At 34.4% G+C, this 19556-nt stretch overlaps 1 protein-coding gene and 1 non-coding gene across 2 annotated transcripts; one reads left to right on the top strand and one right to left on the bottom strand.

The window, feature by feature from the left end:
- Positions 1-1784: 1784 nt before the first annotated feature.
- On the bottom strand, positions 1785-16455 carry LOC102597386 (DNA-directed RNA polymerase III subunit RPC3). Its single transcript, XM_006363257.2, has 14 exons — positions 16272-16455; positions 15680-15827; positions 15454-15572; positions 15269-15356; positions 13041-13189; positions 11934-12074; positions 11757-11864; positions 10239-10350; positions 9372-9515; positions 9211-9248; positions 9033-9125; positions 7944-8027; positions 4550-4699; positions 1785-2089 (listed from the first exon to the last, which is right to left on the bottom strand). The coding sequence occupies exons 1-14, from the start codon at positions 16338-16340 to the stop codon at positions 1955-1957; spliced, it is 1578 nt and encodes a 525-aa protein (XP_006363319.1). The 5' UTR covers positions 16341-16455; the 3' UTR covers positions 1785-1954.
- A 24-nt stretch (positions 16456-16479) lies between these two features.
- Positions 16480-16551, top strand: TRNAC-GCA (transfer RNA cysteine (anticodon GCA)). Its single transcript has one exon. It is a non-coding gene; the product is annotated as a tRNA-Cys (tRNA).
- Positions 16552-19556: the final 3005 nt, after the last annotated feature.

Raw genomic sequence — 19556 nt, 5'->3', positions numbered from 1 at the left:
TTCTCTTCTTTTTTTTGGGTACAAATTTTTGTGTTTGATGAAATTTAATTTTTTTTTAAAAAAATCATCTAAAATTCTTATACGCTGTTATCTTCCGGTGTTGGATATATTTTAATTTGTGTGTCTATATCAATTATAATCTATCAAATACATGAAATAAAATACATAGAAAAAAAGAGGATGAAAGATACATGGATCAATTTCATCAATTGTATCACTATTAATACAAGTGATACAAGCAATATCACCTTGTATTTTTGTATTACGAATGAATACAAGTGATATAAATGTGCATGCTAGTAATATAACTCGTATCAATCTTATTTTTGTATTATGTATCGCGAATGAATACAAAAGTGAATAAATACAAGGATATAGCCTATATTTGTTCCCAAATCTTAGTTGCCTCTCTCCTCCATCTCCCCAATCTTGCTCATCAATTTCCTCAATAAATTTGTGGCTATGAATTATAAATATCCAAAACTATAGCTATAAATTTCTAATTATGTCCAAATTACAGTCATTTTTTTAAGTTGCTCATATTTAAAGCCTCATTTCATTAAAATTTAAATGTCTGAATGTGAATGCACATATGAGTGATTAAGATGTTGTCTCTAGATCTGAACACTAAATGATTAAAACTATTTATTTTTCAATACCTGAATGTACATAATTTCTTTATACATACATAATAACTATACAATTCAAATAAAAATTAATTAAATATTTAAATAAAATTAATAAAATAAATTCATTTTTCAATTAAAAAGATAAAGCGCTTATCAAGTTAGTGACGGTGGAGATAGTTTGTAGTGATGGTGGTGACGATAATAGTAATTGTTAGTGGCCAGCAATAATGGTAGTGATAGTTGTGACGATGGAGGTGGTTGGTGTTGTGGTGACTGTCATTATGATGGTGATTGATGGTGGTGTTAGTAATAGTAATGATGAAGTTAATTGATATTAGTAGTTGACGGTGTTGATGGTTGTGGCTCAAGAAAGTATGATAGTTGGTGATGTGTTTGTGATAGTTGACGACAATGCTACTTATGATGACAGAGATAGTTGGTAGTAGAGATTGACCACAATTATGATAGTGACCAATAGTAATGGTGGTGGTGATGATCGAAGAATATATGGTGGTAGTTAGTGAAGTGTTAGTTATGATAACGAAGTATGTTGGTAGTAGGAATTGACTATAGTGTTAATAGTGGTGGAGGTGGCGGCAGTTATAAAGACGGTGGCAGCGGCAGAGGCTACAGAGATGGTATCGATGGTGACAGTAGATATAATCATAACAATGGAGAAGATAAGTATAAGTGCAATAGCAACTGCCAGTAATAGTTAGCAACCGTAATAGTCGTGATGACAGAGACGGCGATGATGATTGACAATGGTGGAGGTAGTCAGTGGTGGTGGCCGTTGATTGTGCATAAAGTGATGGTGAATATTATCCATACAAGAATACCTCTTAATAATATTAATGCTCTTGTCTAGGTCTTAATGATTAAGACCTATTAAGTGCTTAAATCTTAATGAAAACAAATACACTTAATAATTTGATGTCTAAACCATTCAAATTCAACCCTCTATTAAGTAGTAGTGCAAACAAATGAGCCTAAATATGGTAATCCTTATAACATTTATATATTATTTTAGAGTGGCTCATATTTGTGTTGGTAAAAAGGTCAGTCATTGTTTAATAAGATTTATGTCAAATCATAAGGATTGGCCATGTATATGCTAACTGCCATAACCGAAAAATAGGCGGGAACTCAACAAACTAGACAGTACAAAGACTTGTTAATAAGTCTCCTCATAATTCAAGAAATAAAATAGAGTGCACACATTAAAATACTTGTTGATGAGATGTTGAATGCAAGATCCTAAATTCTAATAATAAAAAGGGGTAAGTACGGTCAGGGAAGCAAGGTGGGAATGTAAATTTATCATTTTAGAAGTCATGGAAGAGCATGAGAGAATCATCAAGATTCATTAGGGAAGATTCCAGAACAATGCAAACTTTTCTTAGGCGCATGTATTTGTTGCCCAATTCTCCTACCAGCTTATCTTTGGGCATCTGAAGAATCTGGCAAAAGTAACAACCAAAACTCAACACATTAGTACATGTGATGAATCCACTAATACTCACTGAAGAGGAAAGGTAAATAACAACAATTGAATCCTAACTTCTCCTTTTAAGTTCAATCTCATCATACAACCAAAGGGAAGGTAAATGCACAACATAAATATAATAGATTGCCAGATCATGCAACAAGGCTGATTTTAGCTGTCATTCCTTTGAGAATATTTTTTTTTTGCGAGTATCTGCTTCCGACAAGAGAAAGAATGAAGGGGAGAAAACCTTGCAATAGGTGTGTAGCAAGCAAAGTGGTGGGCATGACAATGAAGTTAATGGCAAGATATAGTAACAAACAAATGAAAGAAAAATGTTATGCAACTTGACTTGAACAAGTAACCAAGCCAATGTGAAGCCCTCTTCTCCCCCTCAGGGTTAGAACACTCTATTACATCTGAAAAATTGAATCCAGACAACATTCTGTTAAGCAAAACCAACATATATTTTGGATTTATGGTCTAGAAAAAGTTATATCTTGAACAGTTATACAGCCCAAGAGATCATTCCTTCCACTTGAGGGAAAACAGTAACTGCACATGCACAAAGGTGTTACCTCTACTAATGACCTGATCTCTCCCTGTTAAGGCATTACCTCAACTTTCTACAACCTATCTGCCGAAATTTGCTTTTAGTTGCTGCATAATTTTTTAGCACAATAAGTTGCTTATTTTTGGGATGAATTTAAATTTTATGGAGATTATGTTTCCAAGTTGACTATTTAAAGCCCATGTTTGATAAAAAATTTGAGAGGTATTTTCAATCTTCTTAAAAGAACTGACAGTGGTATCCAAAGACCATTGATCTTAATGGATCAGTGAGTTCATCAAAGAAAAATGATTTTTCACCGTTTTTAACCCAAATCTAATTTCAACCGATTAGCAACTAATGATTTTTTAAACGCATGAGCATTGTGTTAACTCTTGCCTATTTTTAACGCTTGGGCTCTAATACCAATTTTCAAAATTTTAACTATATTTCTTTTAACGCACAACTACTTTCAACCAATACCTATTTTAACCTAATACAATATTTTATCCATATTTATTTTTAATCATGACAAGCATACATATCTCTTTGAAAGACCCACAAATCTTCATAGATGAAAATCATTGTAGTTGGTAAGTGAAGATGAAGTCAAAAAGCAACTTAACAAAATGCATGCTTAATTCTCTTCCATTTGACAAGAAAAGTTATACAATTACTTCCAATCACAAAACAACGAAATTGTTACTGAAAAATACTTGTAGCATGTGATAAAAAAGGCATGGATATTGAGTTCAAGAAGAAGATGAAAAAGTCATGTTACAGAAGTGTGCAAGTTCAAAAGCACTTAAAAGAATTTAGCACCAACCGCAAAGGCAAAAATTGAGGAGCAGTTTTTTTAGATTGTAGCAACTGAAGCAGGGGAGAAGTGTTGAAATTTGCTTTCAGTTACTGCAGTAATTTTTTTTGCATAATAAATTGCTTAGTTATCTAAAAATTTCTATTAGGTTGTATTAGTTTGTTGAATTTCAGCTTTTTGAATTTTCATTATGTAGATTTTCTGCAAATTATGTTTTGAAGTTGACTACATAAAACTCTCCTATGCTTAATAAAACTATTGAGAGACATTTTCAATCAATACTATTAACCTTTTTGTTCCACCATCCTTGAAAAAAACCAACAGTCAAAGTGTATTTGGTTGTAAATTTTAATTAAGATTTCTCTAGATACTTTTACTCTATCTCGACATGCATGTTTACATGACAGAATAGATGATTAATGATTTCCCCCGTCTGGAATAATATGCCCCATCTACCAGATCTCAAACATAAATCAAACAGATAGCTTCATATTCCCTTTCTTGGTTAATGTTCCATCCTGATTGAAGGGAAACAAGCAATAACAAGTTCTTTTCCAGAATATCATTCTTGATGTATGCACATTCATGGTTTTCTTTAGTGTTTGAGAACCTTAATCTGCCAGCAACAGGAAAAAGTGAAAGAACTACTATGTTTAATAACAGAGTAGATAACTAATTCACACTCAAGTGCCACTTGACATAAGTGGTTCATGTCTCAAAGTAGAACTAGAAAGACTATTTTGTTCCCTTTGAACTCCTTTATGGTTCGTGCCACTCTGTAGGCTGACCAATTCATAGCAAATTGATATGTCTGTCTTAGATGAACAAAGGGAGAACTTTGATCTCACTCAATCATCTTTCGTCAGAAGATGCCGGACCTAAAATGAAGATGAATGCAAATACATACGGTTGCCGCAATCAAAAGATAACTAATTATTTGGTTCATTAACAGACATCTACTCACCCATACTTGCAAAGTTAATGATGATACAAGATGAATGCAACACAAAAATAAGCAAGCAATAGATACAAAGTAAAAACTTGATAAGATAGATCTGTAAACAAACCTCTTTTTCCTGTTCTTTCTCATGTGTTATTCTCAATCTCAAATTAAGGGCAGCATGGTACATTTCATCTAGAATATGTTCCCAAAGAGACTGCTTATTAATTTTCCACAGAATGAATTCTGATTGCTTTGCTGCACGTGCAATAACTTTCTGCAGAGAATGGGAACATCATTAGTATGTACTACAAACTTTGTTCAATGCAATCTTTATATATAATATGTGTGTGTATGCATGTGCTCGTACATGCATGTATGCGTACATATGTACAGAGATAAGAAGAAGAAAGCTTTCTTCAATGCAAGCCACAGTTGGAAAATAACACAATTCGGAGCTTATCATTTTACTTTTTATTTTGTCCCGCAAGCCTATCAGGGCGTTTCAAATGCCATCAACCTTCTATATCTAGATGGAAAAGCATGGCCATCTGTTTAGATCATAGAACTTCATAGATTAACAAATTATATAATGTAGCACTCCGTTGAAAAGGACAACAAGTAGAAATTCATAGTTGCATAAGTAGGCATTTATGCTACCTAACATACCTACTTAATTGAATCCTATAGTGACAGTTATTGTGATATTTATCTGCACTCTGAAGCTTCATTATTGTCCGCATTACTTTTCTGCTTCACTGTGGATAGAGCCTTCAAAAGATGGTGAGAGAATTGCTGCTGAAAAAGGGATTTGACTAGTTAGTAGCTTTCTGCAGTTTCTTTTTGTCGGCCAATTTGAATTCCATTTCATTTTTTATTTTGAATAGAGTAGGAATCTGCTCATAGAAAGAAACCCAGCAGGAGGAAACAAGCATTCTCCTAGTCTAATGGTTGCCTATGCAGGTGCTAGTTTGTGGAAATATATAAGTAGTTTATGGCCTATCTTACAACAAAACATAAGGTGGAGATTGGATACGGGAGCAAAACTAGATTCCTACAGATGTATCAGGCTGGAGAAGAGAAACTGATGGAAAATGCTCCCCATTTATATAGTATTTCTACAAAAAAAAAAAAAACTCTGTACTATTGCAGATTGTAATTCAGAAGCAGCCTAGCAACCAAACTTCAGAAGAAACTTCAATGTTTGGGAAATGCAAGATGCCTGTCAACTACTCAATCTTCTAGAACCTACAACCTTGGATGAAAACAAAGTGGATTCAGATATGGAGGGCCAGTAAATATGAGAGATATTCTGTTAAAAGCTGCTACGAACTTCTTTGACAACAAACTGGTTGGTGGGAGGTATCATGACCTTGGAAGGTGCTTTGGAAGATCAAAACACATACAAAAGCTGCTGGTTTTGGGTGGATTGCGGCCCTGAACAGATGTCTTACTCAGAATATGCTAAAGAGAAGAGGATATGCCTTACACAGCAGGGTTTTTTACTGTAAGAAATTCAGGAATCTGTACACCGTTTATTCCTCCACAAACTGGACAGATATGGAATCTCTTCCTAAATATCTATGGTGTTAAATGGGTAATGCCTGATAGTATTAGAAGTCTGTGGGAAAGTGGCAGAGTCAACAGGTAAGCGAAGGGACAAAGAAGATATGGACGACCAGTCCTCTATGAAATAAGCAAAAGATGTTTTGAAGATCATAGGCTCCACATTCCAATGTTAAAAATAGATGCTAGCAAAATTTGTAATTTCAGTGGAAGGGAAGTGTAGTAGACGACCTGGTTCAGTTTTTAGATGTCATGGCTATGCAGGAGTTCAATATGTAACTGCTATCCTATGTATTGGTACTTTTCTGAAGTTTGTTAATAAAAGTTACTTTATTAAGAAACTTCATTGTAAAGTGAATTTCATTAACCGAAGAGGTATCACATGGACCATGCCTAGAAATACTGCAGAAGTCCTAGCATGTTGGAATAGAGATGGAAATCAGTCAGGACACAAGGAGAGATGGAAGATTGTCCCTGCCTGCATCTGGTGGACAATATGGAGTGAGAGAAATCAGAGATGTTTTGAGAACAAGAGCATCCCTTTCCAAAGCATTAAAATGAATTGTTTAGTGACCTTTTACTTTTGGTGTATCCATTCTATTCCCAAGGATCCGGGGGACATCACCCTATTCTTAGATAGTTTATGAGGGAGATAGGTGTTTAGTTTCTTTTTGGTAAACCCTCTATACTTTTGATGTAATTACTACACAGGATAACTTAATGAAAAGAGGAAAGGACTTATGCTCCAGATGTTTTTTTTGTGAATCTGAGACAGAGACAATAAACCATCTTTTTTTGCATTGTAAAGTGACTGAGAAGCTATGGAAGTATTTCATTAAACGAAGAGGTATCACATGGACCATGCCTAGAAATACTGCAGAAGTCCTAGCATGTTGGAATAGAGATGGAAATCAGTCAGGACACAAGGAGAGATGGAAGATTGTCCCTGCCTGCATCTGGTGGACAATATGGAGTGAGAGAAATCAGAGATGTTTTGAGAACAAGAGCATCCCTTTCCAAAGCATTAAAATGAATTGTTTAGTGACCTTTTACTTTTGGTGTATCCATTCTATTCCCAAGGATCCGGGGGACATCACCCTATTCTTAGATAGTTTATGAGGGAGATAGGTGTTTAGTTTCTTTTTGGTAAACCCTCTATACTTTTGATGTAATTACTACAGGAGTTCACTATTGGTGTACTTCTATGTTTATAATACCAGTTAACTTTCTCAAAAAAAAAAAAGTTACTTTACCTGATAATAAAAGGAAACATGCATTCTCCTTCTGTACTTCTGATGAATCAGAATGATCCTCACACTTGATTCTTGAGATTTTACCTTTGAACAGAATCATGTGTTCAAAATCAGTGGTAAATTTTCCTATTGAGGAGCTTAGCGATTCACCCACTTTGCGTACTCGGGTAATTGTGTTGGGTTAGAGAGTTCATGGTGTCCCAAGTCCTCATCCAGTCTTCAGCTAAAATTTGAGTCCCCTAATTTCTAGTATGGATCTCGTCATCTCTACTACGAAGCAGAAGATAATTGTAACGAAGTTGTGCACAGCATATGGAACTTCCCAAAGGATATTTCTGTTAAACGTAAAGATATATTTGTTTCAGATTATTCTATGAATTTCAGGGTATGCCCCAAGTGTCCAGTAATTCCCCATGGAATAGACCAGAGGTGGTCATGTTACTATTTAGGAAGAGATAAAATATAGTTTATAGCATGTATCCGAACAAACTTACCCTCCCTTCATTAGCTTTAGCTATCAGATACAGAAGCAAAGCCAAGTGTATTTTTGCTGCTTCCATAACATTGGCATAAAAGAGCAAGAAAATCCACAGAATAGTTTTGAGTTATGTTTTGTTCTACTCAAGGTCTTCAATTTTAAGGATGCAATCGAATCAAGACATATTATTCTATTACTACAACAGAAGACTGGAAGCATATTACCTTCATCTCTAAGTAGTCATCTTTCCACAGCTTAAATAGAATCTTGACTGCGTCTTTCTTTTCAACAAATGTGGTATCTGAAATCTGAATAATTACAGCATAGTAAGACTGCTATCATCTCATTTATCAACAAATTGTGGCACCCAATAAACAAAACCCTCTCACACACTAGTCACTAGTGCACTTCAACACTATTCTCATGTACGCGTACTTTCTCAGGAGCCTCTACAATGTGAAAAGAATATCAATGGAAGTATGGAACAAGTGATATATCCTCTAATATGTTGTATTTTTTTACCTATTTTCTTAATGTTTTATCTATCATATTATTTTGTTCTTAACTTCAGTTTTGTGAAACACTTTCTCAACATTTGGGGACTACATGTTTTGAAGGCCTACTTTAAGATTTACATTTGCTAGAGTAAATTACAATTTAGAGAACCAAGGAGATATACACTCGTCCCTTCACCGAGCAATGCATATTGCTTGGTGAAGCGAGCGTGGTATTTTGATAATACATGAAGATATTGAATAAAAAATAGGAGAATATCTGAAATGATGGTCATCAATTAAAGTTGACATCAAATATATAAACCAGTTTCAGAGAAAAAACAGAGCTATCTATGCTTTAATGATTACATCAAAACACTTTTCGTCCCTCACAACATTAGCTGGACTTGATAATAGATTTCTTATGGGCTAAAAAGAAAGAGGGAAGACAGCCCATGATAAACAAAATCTGTCACGTACAGAGCAGTCTCATAGTCATCTATTTATTTAATTCTCTCATAGTGGAGGTGGTTGAGCCAGTTTGTGGGCAACTCGACTATTTCATTACATGCTATTGCCCGCCAGTAAAGGTACCGGGTAATTTTGTCCACCAAGGCTTAGGTAGACGAGAAAAAAATCACCTTGCACATTTTTTTGTCTCTACTGGGGTTTAAACCTTGGACTCACTTTATTGATTGATATACTACACCCTTGGGTGCCGCCATTGCCAATTATGCAGGCAATAATTTGTAGAAATCTAGTATGCCTTCAAATTAAGTAGTCTTTAAATTAACATATAATTCAACAAAGCTATGATACCTTATCCGTTTCAACAAGACGATCAGCTTTCGACAGTAATCTGAACATCCTGTAGGCCTCCCTCCCATATCTTTTTAATACAATGGATTCCACCTGCAAGTTATAGCATGTAGAGATGAAGTAATTCAATTCTAGAACATTGAGAAGGTCATCGCTTGTCTATAATTTTGTAACCAACCTCTTCAATGCGAGCCTGTTCAATAATGTTCTTCAAATCTGTGCACATATAACTGTCAGTTAAGTCATAGCGGGAAATCAAAAACTTGGATCCACAAGGATTTGAACTTTTTCTTAAGATTATATTACAATGAAAAATCATGTGTTGATAGATATGCATACCTACACTATAAGTTTCATCTATTTCCATCAATGGAGCTTCACATCCTAAATCATCAAGGGAAGCTCTGATACGCTCCAGGTCCATACCAAGACCACCTTCCCTCTTTATCACCTCATCATAAATAGCATTTATGGACTGAGGAACTGCAAATAAAGAATATAATAACAAACGCATTAAGAAAAAGGGAGAAAAGAGACTAGATATTCAAAAACAATGCTAACACTACAATGAAACAACTTAACATGAATCTGACATTCATAAACACAAATCGCTCCATTTCCCCAGAAACAAACACATGGAAATTTTTGGCACAATATCCAAAGAAAGTACAAAAATGTAAAAAAACAATTCTACTGCAGGCAATGACTTGTTAATTACTCAACCAGAGATCTTATCTTGAAAAAAACTCAACTACTGAAAAGTAAAGAAGTAAGCATGCCACTGTTATGCATGTCTCTAGAAAGGCCTATAAGGCCCAGGCTTCACTCTAGAAATTTATCCATATACAACTGTACATGATTCAAGATGAATGTACCTTCACAAAAGACTCAAGGTGCTAAAAGCCTCAAAAGCAAGGCTGGAGATTAAAGTTGGTGGGCCATTTATTATGAAGAAAAATGAGTGGACTTTGTAAATGTGAAAATATCAAGTCTATTTATGTCATGAAGCTGGCTATACCTCATCTCAAACATATGCATATGATTCATATGTTATCATGAACCTGCCCCTAGTCGAGACATGAGCATTATTATCCACTTTTTTTTTACAAATGCAAATTTTAGTTTCTATTTATCCATTAACAGTACCAGGAAGAGGTCACAATCATGTTTAAACTTTATTGACCATTAAATGAAATCCTCACTGACCTGAGTTATCAATTCTCAATTTAGTTTCAGAATGTCTACTCAACTCCAGGGTCGCAGCAAGAACAACGGCAGCATCATTGTTGACACGTACTTTCACATTTGCAACACAAGCCTACAATGCATACAATTTTATGTAGCTGTGATTCCATAGCCAACCAGTGCTTGAGATTCACAGGAGATTTTAAATTCTAATAAAAAGTCAGACGAGACAAAGTTATCTAAACCATTTCTACTGTAATGGTAAAGGTTTCTGATTTTTGCTAAATAATTTAGCAAGTTAAGGAGAGACTTCCTCAGTGGAGGCAACAATCAGGGCCACAAATCACACCTCATCAAGTGGGAGAAGGTGACTCAACCAAATATCAAGGAGGTCTTGGAATCAAGGATCTTGCAGCTCATAACAAAGACATGATGATGAAGTGACTTTGGAAATTCAACTTGGAGGATGCATGGTTCTAGAAAGATGTCGTCATAGCAAAACATGGAGGGTTGAATCAATGGTGCACGAAGGCTCTAGTCTCCCTCATGGAGTAGGGTCTCTGAAAGGGTATTACAAAAGTGTGGACACCTTTGTTCAACAGACTCATTTTGAGGTAGGCAATGGCTCACTCTTAAGATTCTGTAAGGACAAATGGCTTGGAAGTACCACTCCTCAGTATGACTTCCCAAACTTGTGCACATATCTCAAGATCCCGACTCTGTAATTGCTGCTAACAGAGAAGGGAACAACTGGGATCTGACATTCAGAAGAAACATGTATGATTGGGAAGTGAATGAGTTGTTAGACCTTTTTGCAAGACCTCAGCAGTGTCACATCAATCACCAGGCAGTTGACAAGCTCAAGTGGGGGAATCTACACAGTAAAGGAAGGTTACCATCAGCTGTACTCTAGCAACCCCTTGATAGACAATTGACCCTAGAAGCTCATCTGGAGGTCCAAACTGCCTCCTAAGGTTATACGATTCACTTGGACAACTTTATATGAGGCCTGTCTTCAGCTCCCAAGCAGATGCTATATGTGCAAAATGGATCCTGAAACCAACAGGCACCTATTCCTTAACTGTAAGGTAGCCTCAGATATCTGTACATGTTTCTTTTGGCGATTTTGGTCTCAAATGAACCCCACCCCTCTCAGTTAAGGAGGCTTATGAGAGTTGGAGCCTATGGAGAGTTGACAAAGCCATCAAGAAGATCTGAAACATGGTACCCACTTGTATATTTTGGTGTCTCTGGTTAGAAAGGAACAGGAAATGTTTTGATGGGGAGTCTTAACTCCTTCAGGTCTTTTGAAGGCCAGGTATATTGCCAATTTGTTTAGCTGGTCCAATTTGGTTCCTGTTGTTAATGCAGCAAATCTTTCGGATTTTATTAAGCTTATTAGTCCTGACTTAGTTTCCTTTTGTACAGCGAGCCAGTCATTTTTGTAAGCTAAAATGCCATATCTTGTAATTTTTGCATCTTCTTGATGCCTTTATTAATACCACTTACTTCATCAAATAAAAAAGTTGAGAGACCAACCTTGTGTCTCAAGCGGCGAATGAATTCTTCAAAATTGGCACGCCAAAGTACTTCCTTTTTGCCTGTAGCCGAATCTTTTGTGTTTGACTCCAAATCACCTTGCTTCCGCTAAAATCAGAACATAATAGATCAGCCGACTTTCAAAATTGTTATCTTCAATGAAAAGGTCATACCAACCTTCATGCCACATTTCACATCAGTAGTCCTTTTGTCAGCTCTTTCCACAGAATCATTCCAGATGTCTTCAACTAAGAATCTCATGGATTCCATTGGAGCTGCTGCTGCTAAGGCTTGTTGTTCCATGGTTTGTGCTTGAATCTGTTTTCATCGGTAAATGATAAACTCAAGAACATGAACAGTGAAATATCAACTTAAAAACTGCAGCCTTTTCTGCACTATATTTACTATCAGGAATATTTTATAGAACATGGATGCTTATGCTCTCATCCACCTTCCTCAGCCCAAATAACCTATAGGAAGCACTATTCTTCTTGTTAGCAAATGAAGCAGGTTCATTTGAAGAACATCACCTACATTCCTTTAATTCCTATGCTACAACTCCATCCATTTCTATGACAATATTTGACTGAGCATGGAGTTTAAGATATTCATTTTTTTATTTATGTATTATAATATTAGTGGCAATGTAAGAAATATTAAAGTAGTTCTGACCCAAAAAAAAGTAGTTGAAAATTAGTTTGACAGAGGAACTATCACATCAAAGTTCAGAACTGAAGTTAATGGATTGAATACTTGGAAGTTGAAAAAGTTGGATAGAAATGGAATTGAGTCAAAACATTATGGAATGACCAGAAATGGAAAGAGACAAAGAGTGACATATAATTAAAAGTTAAAACAGATGGAGTATTCGTTTTACATTGTCAATTCTGTCTCCTATCCTATTTTCTTGGTTACTGTCATTTCTATGATTTCAATCAGCAAAAAAATGCATGTAATCCTGTCTTCAAACGACAAATGGAAGTATGCTGTTACTGGTTAATAGAAGAATGGAGAAGTATTCTGTTGCTAATAGAAAATCTCCATCACATTTACTTGTTGTTTATGATTAACAGTACTAAAGCACATGCTAAATTAAATAGTACTTCAGCTAAAGAAGGTTTGCCAAGATCACACAGATTTCTAGAGTAAAATCAAGAATGCAGCAGCAAACAAACATCACATGGAGTCATCAAGGTCACTGGTATACTCTAAAGAAAAACCTTTTGATGGGAAAGAAAATTGAACAGAAGTTGTCATCATATTATAAACTTGACATCAGAGTACCTTGGCAGATTTAGCACCTCGTTTCTTTGCAGCAGTTTCTTCTGCAGCAGGTGGTTCAAGAAGTGGATCAGGGGCAGGACAGCGTTCCACAAATCTAGCGTTAACAAGGCTGTTGAAGCTATCCCGTGCAGCATCAGCGCTAGAATCTCCTGGGCAATGACAAGGCATTCTTAAAGCAAGAAAGATGTTTAGGAGGTGCAGCCTAGCCTTTTCGAAGATTGACAACCCAAGGTTTGTTGCTTCAGGTTCAAGTAGCTTTAATCAAGAAACAAATAAAGATGCAAGTTGAAGTTATGAAATAGATTGGGAAAGCTTGCTCTTTGAATTTCACAATCAACTTCGGGTGATGATAAAGCTCAAGAATTGCTTTAGGTATTCACCCAAGGATATAGTCTAGTGATCAATGTAGTGGGTCCAGCACCATGAGATCCTGGATAAATACCAGCAGAGGCAAAAACATTAGGTGATTTCTTCCCATCTGTCCAAACCTTGGTGGATAGAGTTACCTAAATACTTTGAGCTAGTGGAAATAGCAGGTACTACGTGAAATTAGTCAAGGTGCATGCAAGCTAGCCTAGACACCATGATGGACAAAAATTGCTGTACATGTGAAGAACATAGATGCTCTCTTGATGCTAGACACTAGATGTATCTGACTCTGTAGAAAATTTTGAGGCCTTTCTTTCATCCTTCCTCATTTTCTTGTGGCTTGCTTTATTTCGATTTTCAGTTATGCGTGAGAAGGTTGCAGGGGCTGTCCAAGCAAGGATCCTTTTACCCCAAAAACTGGAAAAAAGAAAGGAAAAGAGAAACTCCAGTACAATTGTAGTAATAAGTGCAATTTATTTTATACACTTGTAAAGCATCATATTGCTGGACTAAGTAATACTTGTGTTTTACTTCAAAACTAAAGACAGGAACATAAAAAAATGGCATGTAACTAAGAATTGCCAATAATTTTGTACACTCACAGCTCCTTTCATTGATTAGTTGAGTAATGATTTAGTGTAGTTCCGTCTTTATGCATGAAGAAAAGGTGATTTATGTAAGATCCATAAGATTGAACATTTTTCAGAACATTTAAACCAACCAAAAGTGAAAAAATTAAAAAATATTTTTAAAAATATTTCTTCCTTCGTACCAAACACACCTTTATCTTCAGTTACCAAGTCTTAAGGAGTAATTGTCTTAGTAATTCTAGCATGTTCGTCTTCCACATATTAAACGACAATTATTAATTCCAATTTCCAAGTCAGTCAAAGATTTGAAAAAAATTATCTTCCTAGGGCTTTCCAACTTCCAAGGAGTAAATGAGATGTAATATTTGCTTCTTTCCAACGATCGAATGTCTAAAAAATATGGCCAATGAGGAAAAATCTTATATATGAATCTTATACATATGAAATGTTTGGTGAAAAATCGTATTAAATTTATTACTCCTCTGTTTCAAAAAGAATGACCTCCTTTCCTTTTTAGTTTGTTTAAAAAAGAATGACCTCTTTCCCTTTTTGGAAACATTTTAATTTCAGCTTTCCACGTGGCATGTTTAAGGCCACAAGATTAAAAGGCAATTTTGTACATTTGACACAACTTTAATTTAAGACCACAAGATTCAAAAGTCTTCTTTATTTTCTTAAACTCCGTGCCAAGTCTAAGTAGGTCATTCTTTGTGAAACGGAGGGAGTACTATTTTTTTGATAACCGTGGTGTTTGGGCCAGTTTTCGTGCACCTCAACTAATTTCACGGATACCTGCCACCTCCCACTGGCAGCAGGTACCACATAATTTTGTCCACCAAGGCTAGGATAAATGAGAAGAAATCACCTAGTGTTTATGTCTTTTCTGGGATTTGAAACTGAGATCTCATGGTTCTCAACCCACTTCATTGACCACTAGGCCACACCCTTGGGTGATGTTGTGTATCTCACGTGTTCTTTGTCAATGTCTCTTTCTGCTTGATAAAATATTAGAAACAAGAAGTATGTTCATATACTGCCCATCATCTTCAATTAAAACCATTTTCCAATGAAGTGATTTTTTACCTTTTAAAATTAGTAAAAACCTTCTTCTCGTTGTTTCTTATTTAGAAAAAACAGAAGCAAACACAAATGAAAAGCCAAAATAGAACTCAAATTCGCATATTAAACTGATTAGCTATGATCATAGTAAACCATAATCATAGTTTACAAGATAATTCACAAAGAACTACAGAAAGGATATTGTTTCACCTTGTTTCGATGCCTCCTTGTATCTTTCTATAATTTCAGTGAGTGTAAGCCTACCATGCTGAAGCAACCCTTCAAAAATCTCTTCACACTAGAAACACAAACACAATCACTACCATTAATATAAAATATAATCAGCTCAAGATAGGGCGACAAATATTATAACAAGCAAAACCAATAAAACTGACCTCTTTCCCCATCTCCTCAGACACAATCTCTATAAACTTAGGGAACCTCAATTTATGTATAATGTTGTCAAATAGTGCCATGTATTGTGTAATAACTTTTGGTTCCTCCCCAAATCCACCTAAATGGCAATATATCAGACATCAAGGAACTTCTCACTATATATCCTCAAATTGAATAGCTAATTGCAATATGAGAAAAAAGTTCTTGTAGCACTAGTGTTAGTACCTGGTTGTTGCAGTGCAAAGGCTTGAACACAATTATGATGAATAAGCACAAGCAAACAGTTCTTAACATTTGTTCTCGTAAGCTCTGTGGAACTTACTACCTGATACAAAGTTTGCGTTCCTCTTCGCAACAGACAGTCGCAAACCTTCTGCAAAAATTATCAGAAGATGAATTAGGAAAAAGGGGATCATCAACAAATTATTTTAACGAAATTAAAGTACATCTATTTGGTTTCTGCATAAAAGATAGAAAAAACCCCAAAAAAGAACAACTACCAGTACCCTCGAATTCAATCAAACTAGTTGGGCTGGCTATACAAATCATCTATATCTATTTCATTCTACTTGGGTCCGTTTCATTCCAATACCAATAATTCGCTATGTTTTATAAAACCCCAAAAGAAAAAAAGGAAAAAACAACAACTGCTTCTCCTCAATCCCATGCTATATACAATCTTCTCACTCCCAAGAAGAAGAAAAATTAAAACTTTGAAATCTTTAGGCATAGGTTTGCGTTTCTAGTCTATAATTGTCTGTGCAAGAATTGTTACGTATGAATTTGGGTTATAGGGAGAAAAGGCGGAGAGAATTACTGCATTAAGATCGCCGAAGTAAGAAGAGATGAGATAAACAGCGAGCTTGATGCCGTGCGGCGAAACCATGGCGATACTCTGCTTTCTCTCTTTCACAGTACTGAGGGAGAAGGAGAGGGAGAGTGACAGAAGAAACGGAGGCGGGAACAAGTCAGGGTTGAAGGCAAGGAAGAAGTTAGATGAAAATATAGGGCTTTGGTAGCATCAAGGGTCCATAGCTCAGTGGTAGAGCATTTGACTGCAGATCAAGAGGTCACCGGTTCGAACCCGGTTGGGCCCTTTATAGTTTTTGCTCTTTTTTTTTTGATATTATTACTAAAAATAACTTATTTTTAGAAGTATTTTTTTAAAATGACTTTTCAGAAAAGTGTTTTTGAAAAAAAATAAATTGTGTTTGCTAATTCGTTTGAGAAGTATTTTTCATAAACAAATTGCGTTTGCTAATCTTTATTAATGTACTTTTAATATTAAAATTATTTTATAGAGAGAAATTATTTATAATATCTATTATTAAAATATTAACTAAATTTTTATTTTTATTAAATTAAAATGAACACATTTAAATTTTCAATCAATATTATATACCTTTTTTGGGAGGCTAAAAAATTTAATTATTATTATTTTTCTTTTTTTTAAGTCTTGCAAAAATATTGTTGTTACTTTTGTTTTAATTTTGCAAAATAATATGTAATATATAAAATAATAATATATAAACGTAAAATAAATTATAAAATTTATCATATAAAAATAAAAAAATTCTTAATGAAATTTAACAAAATTTATGAAATATGCTAATTAATTAATAAGAGATATATTGGTAAAATAATTTCTTACTTCTGCTTCTGCTTTTTGTAAGAAGCAAATTTTTTTAACTTATTCCCAATAGCAGAAAAGCTGCTTTTGTTTTCATTTAAAAACACTTTTACTGATTTGTCAAACGACTTATTTTTCAACAAAAGTGTGTTTTTCTCAAAATAAGTGTTTCTGCCTCCCAACAAGCAATGTCAAACAGACTCTAAATTTGCGTCGAAAAATATTTAATAGGTTAATTAATAATAAATTGTTGGTTTAACAGTTTGATAGTGGTTTTGATTTTATTTTTCATCTTGTAATCAATTTCATATCAATTTAAATTTTATTTTTTTGACGGATTAACTAATAATCTGATAATAATTAAGGATAAATCTTATAAGTTCATTATGTTTTACATTTTTTTAATATCGTGCGCATTGTGTTGTTAATACTTGTACTAAGCTAGTAGATCGTGTTTGATTGGATGGATTTGATTTTTAGGCTAAAATTACTTAATAATTTTGGAATATCCTATTAGATTGTTTATGACATTGTCTGTAAGTGATTTTCAATAGAGAAAACATTTCATGTGTAATCTTAATAGGTAACCCGATAATCGAATCAATGAAATAACTAATTAACTAGTAGTCAATTGACCAATATTTTAACGATTCTTTAACGATATAGCAATCTTCAAACCGATAACATGTCGGTCAAATAGATAACCTTCCGAACGAAATATGATAACCTAGTTTTGATAACATCAAGGGTTCATAGCTCAGTGATGGAGCATTTGACCGCAAATCAGGAGGTCACCGGTTCAAACTTGATTGGCCCTTTTTAATGTTTGTTTTTTCGTTTTCTATTTTGCATATTAAGCTTGTGTTTGGAATGCCTTATGAAATCATGGTTCTGATCAGCATTGAAAGTATAATGCTCTTGTAACATTAAGGGTTCTTACCCTAGTGGTAAAACATTTGATTGCAAATCAAGAGGTCATCGATTTGATCTTGGTTGGGCTCTTTTTAATGTTCGCTTTCTCTTTTTCTAGTTTGCACATTAAATTCGTGTTTGGACATGCCATATGAAGTCATGATTCACAATCAACGTTGGGCACATGTAATTTGGGATCATAATTTCAAATTTCAAATTCTAAAAAAAACATGATTTGGAATACCAAATCATAATTTCAATCATGATTAGAGTCATATATATATATATATATATATATATATATGCACGTTATATCCATAAATATATATGATATTGAATAATATAGACCATATACATTGTCGTAGCTATGTTTTAGAGGTCGATCTTAAGTTTGAATTTTGATTCCAAACCAGTCCAAAGCACCTCCAATCTTCATTTAATTTTGTATATAGCTTTGTCCAAGTGTTTCCGACGAATTTCAACCACGCCCACTCAAAAACCAACTTCTAAATATGATTAAAGGCTAGTCATGGGTAAATATTTCGTAATTGTTGTATATTTACAAAACTTTCCGTTGGTGTAATATACATAAATATAATAAATTGCGGTTAAAAATAAAATAACAAAAATAAATAAATAATATTAAAATGCTCAAATCACCAACAATTTCAAACATATTAATTTGAAAGCTAAAAAAGGGGTCTTAATTTGTGTATTTCATTTGGGAGTTTTTTTTGTACTTTTTCTTCAAAGAACTTGGAAGTATACCTGCTAAACGTTGGTAGCTGCATGACCCTGCTGGTTGTACAAACTAGTTAAGGAGATCTTATCAGAGGTTAATCTAGCGGGATAGGAGGGTTGTTCACCCGAACCATCTCAGCAAAAAAAAAAATACACACTATATATATAAGGTAGATTTTATGTGCTTATGTACGTATACAAATTTTGAATCTCTTGAACAACATGTAAAAGGTTAGCTCAGTGGTCCAGGGCATTCAAAATGCACCTCAACATCCCAGGTTTCATTATTAGGAATGTGAAAATCCTGATTCCGCAACTGAATCTAATGGTGTTTGAACCTTACTCTCTTCCATGGGTGGAATCATTTATCTTGCAGCTTCAGTTTGTTGCTAGAATATGGTTGGTACCAAGAGCTATATATTACTTTCTATGATTGTGATCACATTTCTTACACAACTCATTTAAAGGGAAAGAAGAACAATGGAGTTAATATCTCATATGGTCACTCAACTAATGCTTCTTTTCACATAAAGTGACTTTGTAGGTTAAATATTCATAGTTGAGTGACTTTGAAGTTATAAAAGAAAGTTGAATGACTTTCTAGGAAAAGAACTATTAGTTGAGTGACTTTCTGTGAGAAAAATTCATAGTTGAGTGACTTTGAGCTTATAAATGAAAGTTGAGTGACTTTCTGTGAAAAGAAGTATAAATTGAGTGACCATTTGAGATATTAACTCAATAACAATGCAAGCGAAATGAAGTATTCATTTTCACATTCTCAGTTATTCTTTCATTGCATCTATTCACTAATTATAATTT

This window comes from Solanum tuberosum, unplaced genomic scaffold (genome assembly GCF_000226075.1).
Source record: "Solanum tuberosum cultivar DM 1-3 516 R44 unplaced genomic scaffold, SolTub_3.0 scf00432, whole genome shotgun sequence".
NCBI classification, from domain to species: domain Eukaryota; kingdom Viridiplantae; phylum Streptophyta; class Magnoliopsida; order Solanales; family Solanaceae; genus Solanum; species Solanum tuberosum.
This window is presented reverse-complemented; position numbering and strand designations above follow the sequence as displayed.